Below are 10,505 nucleotides of genomic sequence, written 5' to 3'. Positions count from 1 at the left end.
TTTAACTGCAGAATATTTCTAGGTAGATTACACAGAGAGCACAGTGAGGCAGGGGCTGCATAAAAGGGAAAATCCAGATTTTGTAATTTACTGCTCTGGGTTGCCTAGAAGGGAAATTGCATATAGATATTAATCTCTTCAGAGTGGGAAAAATAGAAAATCTTTTTCTTGGATCTTAATAAAGCAGTCAGTGACAGAAATCAGCACAGGGTCCCTCACAGGCAGCATGGCAGCATCAGTGTCACTTTTCCAGCCTCCTCAGGGTTATTATTATCTTGCCACCGGAGCCTGCACAGGCAGAGCTGACCGTGGGCAGTGCCCTGTGCTAGGAAGGGTCTGAAGGGCAGAGTTGAGCCCCCAGGGTTGGGCTGGGCTCTGGCAGCACTGGCAGGGTCCAGCGCTGGGCATAGGGAAGCAGCTGCTGGCAGGGACAGCTCCAGGCAGCAGAGCCCTGGGCAGGCAGTGGGGGAAAAGTGACACCAAGCTGGGCTGGGATATTTCAAGTCCTCTCCAAACTGAACTATTCCATTATTAGTTTTATTACAGATCCCCATGCCAAGACACAGGAAATGTCCAACAGCAGCTCCATCAGCCACTTCCTCCTGCTGCCATTGGCAGACACGCGGCAGCTGCAGCTCCTGCACTTCTGCCTCTTCCTGGCCATCTCCCTGGCTGCCCTCCTGGCCAATGGCCTCATCATCAGCGCCGTAGCCTGCAGCCACCACCTGCACACCCCCATGTTCTTCTTCCTGCTCAACCTGGCCCTCAGCGACCTGGGCTCCATCTGCACCACTGTCCCCAAAGCCATGCACAATTCCCTCTGGGACACCAGACACATCTCCTATGCAGGATGCACTGCTCAGGTCTTCATGCTTATCTTCTTCATTGGGTCAGAGCTTGCCCTCCTGACCATCATGTGCTACGACCGCTACGTGTCCATCTGCAAACCCCTGCACTACGGGACCCTCCTGGGCAGCAGAGCTTGTGCCCACATGGCAGCAGCTGCCTGGGCCAGTGGCTTTCTCAATGCTCTGCTGCACACAGCCAATACATTTTCCCTGCCCCTGTGCCATGGCAAGGCCATGGATCAGTTCTTCTGTGAAATCACCCAGATCCTCAAGCTCTCCTGCTCACACTCCTACCTCAGGGAACTTGGGCTCATTGTATTTTCCATCTGTTTAGGACTTGGTTGTTTTGTGTTCATTGTTTTCTCCTATGTGCAGATCTTCAGGGCTGTGCTGAGGATGCCCTCTGAGCAGGGACAGCACAAAGCCTTTTCCACCTGCCTCCCTCACCTGGCTGTGGTCTCCCTCTTCCTCAGCACTGCCATATTTGCTCACCTGAAGCCCCCATCCATCTCCTCCCCATCCCTGAATCTGGCACTGTCAGTCCTGTACACAGTGGTGCCTCAAGCCCTGAACCCCCTCATTTACAGCCTGAGGAACCAGCAGCTGAAGGCTGCAGTGTGGACACTGATCACTGGATGGCATCAGAAACCTTAAACTACTTGCGAGCTTCTGAAAATCATGTGCAATAAAATTCATCTTAATTGTTCTTGTTGGTTTGATTTTGGACGTTGTTTTTCTTTGGTGTACTATTTCAATATTGTCTATAAAAAAATGTCATTATTTAAACCAATTCTGATTTTGTCTCCACCTTCCCTGTAATCACAGACAGTGTGAATGAGGGGCTGTGCTCTTGATGGCTTCAAACAACCTAATGGATATCTCTCCCAGGAAAGTTTTGTCCAGAGCTCCCCCTTTTGTTCCCTTCTCTGGAGCTGCAGCAGCAATGTCTGTGTGCAGAGCTGGGGCAGATCACTGCTGGCACAGCAGCTGTGCCCAGCAGCAGCAGCAGCACTTGGTGTTGCCAGTGCTGCTCCCGTGCCACTGCCCCGCTGCCCTCCTGGCCCTCGTGTTGCTGCAGGGCCTGAGTGCTCTCGGGGTCGGGCACAGCCCTGGGGGTGGCAGTGCCGGGGCTGCAGCAGGGACAGGCCATGGGCACTGCTGGGGCAGCGCTGACGCCTCAGGCCAGGGCCTGGGGGCTCCAGGCTCCTTGGCCAGGCTCTCTCCACAACACTTGGCCGGCCCAATGCTGAGCACAGAAAAGCCCTGGGAGCAGCCCCAGGCTGGCCGTGGGCAGGCTGGGGGCAAACAGCATGGCTGGTGCTCTGCAAGCTCCCTGCAAGGGGGACACCCTGGCAAGGAGCAGCAGAGCAGGGGCTGATCCATCCCCACTGTGCTGGACACCCCAGGGCAGCGTCCCAGAGCGTCCTCATGCACCTGCCAACAACATCCCCCCTCTGCAGCCCTGGCCTCTCCCCCAGCTCACACAGGAGCCGCATCCTTGCAGGCACACACACGGCAGCACTGGCTCAGGAGCCCCTGTTTGCATTGCACACAGCAGGCTCAGCACCCTCATGGTGCTGCTGTGGGGACATGGAGCTGAGTGAACACAAATGCCATCAGCCCCTGGGGCCAGCAAGGGCTGGGGGACGGCAGGGAAACCCATCAGCTTTGTCATGGCCTCTGAAGTCAGCCAGAAAGTTTGTTCCCATGAGCTGTGAGTTTCCTGTCCCACTGCAGATGTTGTTGCTCAGAGCCAGGTCTGCCTGGCAGCCACTTCCAAAATGTCCTGAGCATTTGCTTGGCTTCATCTTTCCTATCTTTACTCTTGCTAGAAATTTTTCTAGATTTCTTCCTCTTGCCCATCCCTGTACCCTCCTCTGCAAACAACTCATCTCTGCCCTTTCCTCTCTGGCCCCACTCACCATTTCTGTTCCTGAGCTGGCACCATGGGAATGTCCCTTGGAAGCAGGATCATTCTCCCAGTGCTTCAGGAATTGTCTGCAGGGTCCTGCAGTGCCTCGTGCTGCTCCCTTGCCAGAGGCACCTCAGGCCAGGGGGGCACATCTGGGCTGCTGTGTCTGGGTGTGGGGCTCCCTGTTGTGGGCAATGAGGAGGGGCTGGAGAGGCTCTGCAGGACTGACAGGATGGGCTTTGGGGCTGTGTGAAGAAGCTGAGGGACTTGGGCTGCTGGACCTTGTGAAGAGGAGGCCCAGGGCTCATCCTGCAACTGCTCCAGGGGTGGTTTCAGAGAATCACAGAATCAGCCAGACTGGAAAAGCCGTTGGAGATCATGAAGTCCAACCTGTGCCCTGACACCACCTTGTCTCCCTGAGCCTCCTCCAGGATAAACATCCCTAGCTCCCTCAGCTGCTCCTCACATGATTTGTGTTCCAGATCCCTCACCAGCCTTGTTGCCCTTCTCTGGACATGCTCCAGCCCCTCCATGTCCTTCCTAAATTGGGGACCCAAAATTGGACACAGCACTCGAGGTGCTGCCCAACCACTGCCGTGTACAGGAGAAGATTCACTGCCCTGCTCCTGCTGGCCACACCATTCCTGATCCTGGCTAGTTGCCATGGATTTTCTTGGCCACCTTGGCATACTGCTGGCTCATGTCCAGCCTGCTGTCCATCTGTGTCCCCAGGTCCCTTTCTGCATGGCCACTGTCCAGCCACTCTGTCCCCAGCTTGTAGCACTGCAGGGGTTGTTGTTGCCAAAGTGCAGGAGCCAGCATTTGGTCTTATTAAACCTCTCCTTGGATTTGGGCCCTGGATCCAGCCTGTCCAGGCCCGTGTATAGAGCCCTCCTACCTTCCAGAAGATCCACACTCACACCCAGCTTAATGTCAACATGATTCCATACAGTCCTAGAGTCTCACAATTTCATGAGGCCTCCCAGTGTCACAATGTCCCTTTGGTTCCATGGAGCCCCAGGGTATCACAAAGTCCCTTGGATCCTTGTACCCTGCAGTGTCACAATGGATCCTTGGTTCCATGAGGTCTCACAGTGCAGCAATGCTCTCCTTGTTTCCACAGTGTCACAATGGCCTCTTGGTTATACAAGGTCCAGCAGTATCACAGTGGTCTCCTTGTTTCCACAAGGACAAAAAGTGGCACAACTGTCTTCTTGATTTCATGAGGTCGCATGGAGTCACAGGGACCCCCGAATTCCATAAGGGTCCACAGTGCCACACTGGACTCCTGCTGACACAAGATCCTGTAGTGTCACAATGGTTTCTTGGTGCCATGACACTCTCCATACCCAGCCAGGCCAGTCATTTTCCTCACTAGATCACTTCTGGCACACTGGGACAGGCTCCTTCTGCTCATTCATCATTCCTTTCTTGAAGTGTCTCCATCTGTAAGGGTAGGTCTGATGTTTCCCTCGATTTTGCCTCCCAACCATGGGAAAGACACCTCGAGGACCCCCACCCAGGCTGACTCCCAACAATGGTTTCCTGGCCGGGCCAAGGTGGATGCTCGTGACTGTGTGCTGGTGTATTGTGTTCACTGGACTGTGCTGTTGTGGCACCAACCAGAGGTTGTGTTGTACCAACTGAGGACTGCTTGACTGTACCTGTCTCCTGCAGCACCACACAATCGTCCATAAATCTTCCCACCTCTTGGCCAGAGGCCACTCACTTTGGAGAAGGAATACAAAAGAGCGACCCTCTGGGAAAGACCCTTTGAGATCTCTCCACTGATGAAGACCCGTCTACCCCCTGGAGAAGACCCCTGAGATCTCCCCACAGACAAAGACTCGTCTATCGGATGACCCGTGAGGACGCCCGTCTCGTCTGTTGGTAGCTATTTTCCCATCCCCTTCTTTTCTTCCTCTCTCCCTATACTTTGTTTCCTATACCTCTCCCCTTTACCGTAACTGAATTGTTGGCATTTGATGAAACGCATTGCTGTTGTTGAATAAACTGATTTTCTGCTGTTGAATAAACTGATTTTGTCCCCTGCATTTTGCCTGTTTGCACCTTTAAGATCCAAAGAGCCATCACGACCCCCGCTCTGCATTAATAGTGGATCGTGACATTAAATTGGCATCACGGACAGGATTTTCTGGCAGACAGAAGGGATGCAAGGTTGTGTGTAGTCTGTATCAGGGGAAGGAAGTCTTACTCCAGCCGCACCTAGCTGGCCACCTTGAAAGGGTGAGCCTGTCTAGAAAGCAAGACGGGTTTTTCTGATTTCCCACAGACTGCAGACACCTTGGTGTGGAGCATCCCCAGACTCGCTTGAGGGCTCTGTTGTCAGAATTTCACAAAAGATCTACTGGTGCAAAAGGCGGGACACTGTTGTTGTTGTTGTTGTTGTTGTTGTTGTTGTTGTTGTTGTTGTTGTTGTTGTTGTTGTTGTTGTTTTTTATGATGTTTGACTACTTGGTGCAGTGAAGAGACAACCTGGTGTTTTGTAACTAAGGAGTGCCTCCCAAGTAGTTTGGTCTCTTCACCCACACAGGGAAGCGAAGGGGGGCACACAGCGGAAGCTGTTTCGTTGTGTGTGGTAACTTAAGCAATTGACCTCCCTGTGTTGGTTTTTACCTATCCCTTCACAAAATGACTGAGAATTCCGCTGTAACAGATAAAGCTGCATTTTATGCTCTATTAGCTAAGTATAGCACCAGACCGTCCCAAGGTAGGGAGGATTGGGTGAACAATAATTGGTTTAATGTGGAGAATGTGATTGATAGAATATATTCTTTGCAACATGAATCAAAGTTCAAACTGGGCAAAAATAAAACCATACTCTGCTCAGTTTTGGGAGCTTGTCTTAAGGCAGCCATAGAAACTCGCTCTAAGCGAGTGAGTGAAGAAAGCACAATTATAGATTCTTTACAAAATCTTGTTCAAATTTTGCAAAAACAATTAGATCAAGAAAGGAATGAGAACCATTTGTTGCCAGATGAAAATAATTTGTTAAAAGCTGCCTTAAGAGAAGAATGGGACAAAAATTCAATGCAGTGTGTAACACCAAAAAAAAGCACAGGAGAAGGACGCTATTCACATTAATCCAATGTACTCTCCAAAAGACCTAATTTTGATGAAAAATTGTGGGGAACACTGCTGCCCCAACTTGAAACCTGTGATTAAAATAGAATATGATTATATCAGTGATGCACCCCCCCAAGCAACCTTCTCCACAGGTTCTGGGCAGTGTACCAGAGCAAACTTCTCCACAAGTTCTGAACAATGTACCAAAGCAATCTCCTCCACAGGCTCTGGGAGTTGAGCCAAAGCAGTACACCTGCACTGGGCTTTCCCAAGGGTATGAACATTCCCCACTTTGGCCCACCACACTTTAGCCCAGGAATTAGAAAAGATACCCAAACCTGACAATACAGCTGTCTATCAATACATTGATGATATTCTGGTGGGAGGGGATGAAATAAAAGTAGTGGGGAATACTCAACAAAAAATAATCTCTCATTTGGAAAACCCTGATTTGCAAATTTCCTCAGAGAAAATTCAAAAACCTTCTCAGGAGGTGAAGTTTTTGGGAATTTGGTGGAAAGGAGGCATGACATGTATTCCACCTGATACTCTAACCTCCCTGGATCAAATTAAATTGCCTGAATCCAGGAAAGAGATCCAACAGCCTCTAGAATTATTAGTGTTCTGGAGAAAACACGTCACAATCACTATTGAGACCCCTCCCCCTGACGGGGTGGCCCAGAGATCCTCAGTTGGGAAGTGGTATGCCCAGATAGAACATGACTGTAACATCTTCTCAGTAACAGAAGGAGCTGTAAAAAATCTGGCAATACAAGAAACTGAGAGCTTGGCAAATAGCCATGACAAACCTGCCTTGGTAATTAAAGTAGCCACTCCTTTCTCCCCTGAACAATCAGCAAATTCTTGGTTCACTGATGCTTTTGCCAAACGAGAGGGAAAGGTGTGGAAATACAGGCAGTAGCCCTCCCCACTTCTGCTGGTGAACGAATTATTACTGAGCGAGAAGGCAGCTCTCAGACCGGTGAGCTGACAGTTGTTTGGAGTGTTTTCCAACTTGAGGTACAGAATACCTCTCTTGTTTACATCTACACTGACTCCTATGCTGTGTTTAAAGGAGGTACAGAGTGGCCTCCTTCTCAGCAGCAAAATGATTGGGAAGTTAACAGAATTCCAGTCCACGCTACACACTGGATAGTTCCATCATTTTAATCTCCTGCCTCCTGGAGGCAGACTCTGTTTGTGTTTACTTTTCACAGAAGAACACCAAGGGACATGAAGAAGCACCCCCTTAGTGTTGGATGACAAAAACAAGGTTTTTCCTCCTTTCATGGTGACACAAGGTGATGATGTCACAATAACTTGTAAATTAGTGGCTGGATCCCTCACCGAACCTGCATACAGTTATGGCACAGGACTTTATGGCCGTGTTTTATATTGTGAAATTCATCATTAGGACTGTTGGTTAAACTTAACTGCTATACAATTTTCCTATAAAATCGTGTGTGGAAAAAATGATACAAAATACTGGGGGGAACTTGATGTTAATGTTGTAACACCTACTACCCAACCACCAGTTGTGTTGAGCCCTACAATTTTTCAATTTGGACCTTATCTAATTAGATAATGTCTCAGAAGTTCAGCCAGCTTGTTCACCCTTTCTACAGACTTCTTTTCAGGGATGGATAACCTGGCTGCGGAAACAGAATCCTTCTAAAAAACGAATGGCAAGAGACATAACCGGTGTTGTGGGAACAGGATTGGGAATTTTGAATAGCATCGATTCAGAAGTACTAATGAATAAATTGGCTACCACAGCTGGAGATGTAACCAAATTACAACAGCCCCTGCAAACAGCCTTAACAGCTTTGGAAACCCAACAATGGTTGTTATCAAACATATTACCAAGTTGGGAAAAGGTAAACGTAAATGACCACAAATTGATAATCGATGCATTTGGTGCTACTTAAAATAACATCTCTCTGTGTCTCAGCTGTATCCAGGCCCAGTTGTGGATACAGTCAGTTGCTGCTTTAATTATAAGAGAAGGTGAGGAAGGCACTTTTCCCACTGAAATCCGAAAAATAGTCTGGGACAGTGCCACTGATTTTGAAAAAGAATTCCAGTCCTGGTGGAACCTAATAAATTTTACCTATGATCCCAGCACAAACACTGCCACAGCCTTTGTACTGACAATTCGTAATGCTTCAGTGCATTCAATATTCCCCATCATTGCATTGGGGTTGAACCATGATGGAGCTATTCTCTATCCTTTCGAGCATAGGGAATGGGCCTGTCAAATTGGTGGGAGGTGGAAAACTGTCAATTTGGAAACTTGTATTGTCCGGGAAGAACAAGGGTTTATCTGTGAAAGTAATGCAATCAGAACTCAAGATATCTGCTTGGACACAGAACAGAATGTTTGTAACTTTGAAATTCATCCAAATGAGATTCCTGAAACTGTACTGGTATATATAGGCAATGGATGTGCATGCTTTAGAACTGCTTGTGATAGTGTTTTCATAGAAAATTTGGTACTGAATACTAAAAATAATTTAAACTTTTGTGTCTGCAATTTTACTAGGATTTCAGGATGTGATTTTTCCTATCTAGCCCCAGTTACTTCTCACCACCTTTTGCAGTCAAATTACACACTGATCCACCATCTATTGCCCACTCCAATTGGAATGAACCTCTCTCTGGTGAAGCAATTGTTGCTACACCAAGATCTGATCGAAATTTTGGAGAAGATCAAGAAAAACGAACAGAAAACTCTAATAGCTGTTCATCACAATGTGGAAAAAATACATCGTGTTTTGGAAAGGGTAAAGACAGATGCTGAACACAGGTGGTGGGATACTCTATTTGGGTAGTCACCTACTGCTACAGGTGTCCTGAACAAATTGTGTCATCCCACCATTGTTCTTTTGATTTTAGTTTTAATTGGTTTTGTTTTGTCAGCAATTCTATACATCATGACTTGGAAAATAACGAAACAATTAACACAATTGGCATCTGTGACAGATATACCCAGATCGGCTACTGTTGACATCCCCAGGGTTATTGACACAAGGTTTCAAATAAAATAAAAAATGAATATTTTCTTTTTTTTTTAATCTTCTAATTTCAATTAGAATTGTTTAATCAAAAACTTGCTTTAAAAATTGATTTATTTCTAATCAAAATTGAAAAAATTTAAAGAATTGAGAATTGTTTAATCAAAAACTTGCTTTAAAAATTGATTTATTTCTAATCAAAATTGAAAAAAAATTAAAGAATTGAACAAATTGTTTGAAGTCATTAGCAATCAACAAAATTGAACATAATTAATCTGTTTTGTTTTCCCTTTTCTCCTTTTCCTTATCCTGTCCCTTATCTTTTTCCTACTTTCCTGTCTCTGTTTTCCGGGATATGCTACCAACTCGGACGAGTCCTGAAGACACCACAACTGAAGACTTCACTACGACTCTACAAAGGGGCGCTCTGGACGACGATCGTGAGTCACGGGGTGGTGTAAGGGTCGGTCCGAAGTTCCCCTCGATTTTGCCTCCCGACCGTTGCAAGGAGACCTCGAGGACCCCCACCCAGGCTGACTCCCAACAATGGTTTCCTGGCCGGGCCAAGGCAGATGCTCGTGACTGTGTGCTGGTGTATTGTGTTCACTGGACTGTGCTGTTGTGGCACCAACCAGAGGTTGTGTTGTACCAACTGAGGACTGCTTGACCGTACCTGTCTCCTGCAGCACCACACAATGGTCCATAAATCTTCCCACCTCTTGGCCAGAGGCCGCTCGCTTTGGAGAAGGACTATAAAAGAGCTGGGAAAGACCCTTTGAGATCTCTCCACTGATGAAGACCCCTGAGATCTCCCCATGGACGAAGACTCGTCTATCGGATGACCCGTGAGGACGCCCGTCTCGTCTGTTGGTAGCTATTTTCCCCATCCCTTCCTTTCCATCCCCTTTCCCTATACTTTGTTTCCTATACCTCTCCCCTTTACCGTAACTGAATTGTTGGCATTTGATGAAATGCATTGCTGTTGTTGAATAAATTGATTTTCTGCTGTTGAATAAACTGATTTTGTCCCCTGCACTTTGGCTGTTTGCACCTTTAAGATCAAAAGAACCATCACGACCCCCGCTCTGCATTAATAACGGATCATGACACTACATTAATATCTACCTTTCGTTTGAAAGACAAAAACATTCAAGAGGTCTGTTCCCTGTGCATTTAAATAAAAACAAGTGCATGCTTTGTCCTCTGTACTGAGGATCCTTCCTGAGCCCTTCTCTGTCTCTGCAGGGCAGTGCCTGTGGGCAGAGGTGGAGGGAAGAGACTCCCAGCACAGCAGCACAGCCAGGGACAATGGCCCTGGATCTTTCCACATCTCCTCTTCCCAACTCCACCCTCTCCTTGCCAGCCCTTCTGTGGCTGTGAGGCCTCAGTGCTCTGGCAGCTTGGTCACTGTCCTGCTGTGTGTCCGTGCTGTGCCCACAGGCAGGGACAGGCCATGGGCACTGCTGGGACACAGCTGGGCTCCAGCACAGCAGCTCCATCAGCAAAGGGCATCTCCTGAGGGCAGGGCAGGAAGGCTTTGCTCTCCTCCAGAGCTGCTGTCAGCAATGTGCTGCAGGAATGTCCTGGCCAAGCAAAGCCCAGTGCCTGGGGCAGAGGGGCAGTGTGCAGGGGGCACACAGCAGT

At 48.2% G+C, this 10,505-nt stretch overlaps 1 protein-coding gene across 1 annotated transcript; it reads left to right on the top strand.

Annotated features, from left to right (window-relative positions):
- Positions 1-869: 869 nt before the first annotated feature.
- On the top strand, positions 870-1,554 carry LOC148217265 (olfactory receptor 14J1-like). Its single transcript, XM_088158753.1, has one exon. The coding sequence runs from the start codon at positions 870-872 to the stop codon at positions 1,500-1,502; it is 633 nt and encodes a 210-aa protein (XP_088014879.1). The 3' UTR covers positions 1,503-1,554.
- The last annotated feature ends 8,951 nt before the right edge of the window (positions 1,555-10,505 follow it).

This window comes from Sturnus vulgaris, unplaced genomic scaffold (assembly GCF_052056855.1).
Source record: "Sturnus vulgaris isolate bStuVul1 unplaced genomic scaffold, bStuVul1.hap1 Scaffold_87, whole genome shotgun sequence".
Classification (NCBI taxonomy): Eukaryota; Metazoa; Chordata; class Aves; order Passeriformes; family Sturnidae; genus Sturnus; species Sturnus vulgaris.
Note: the sequence above shows the minus strand (reverse complement) of the source record. Positions and strands in the feature narration are given on the sequence as shown.

Coding starts and splice junctions, on each gene's coding strand:
- LOC148217265 (XM_088158753.1), top strand. CDS start 870: ATGCTTATCTTCTTCATTGGGTCAGAGCTTGCCCTCCTGACCATCATG.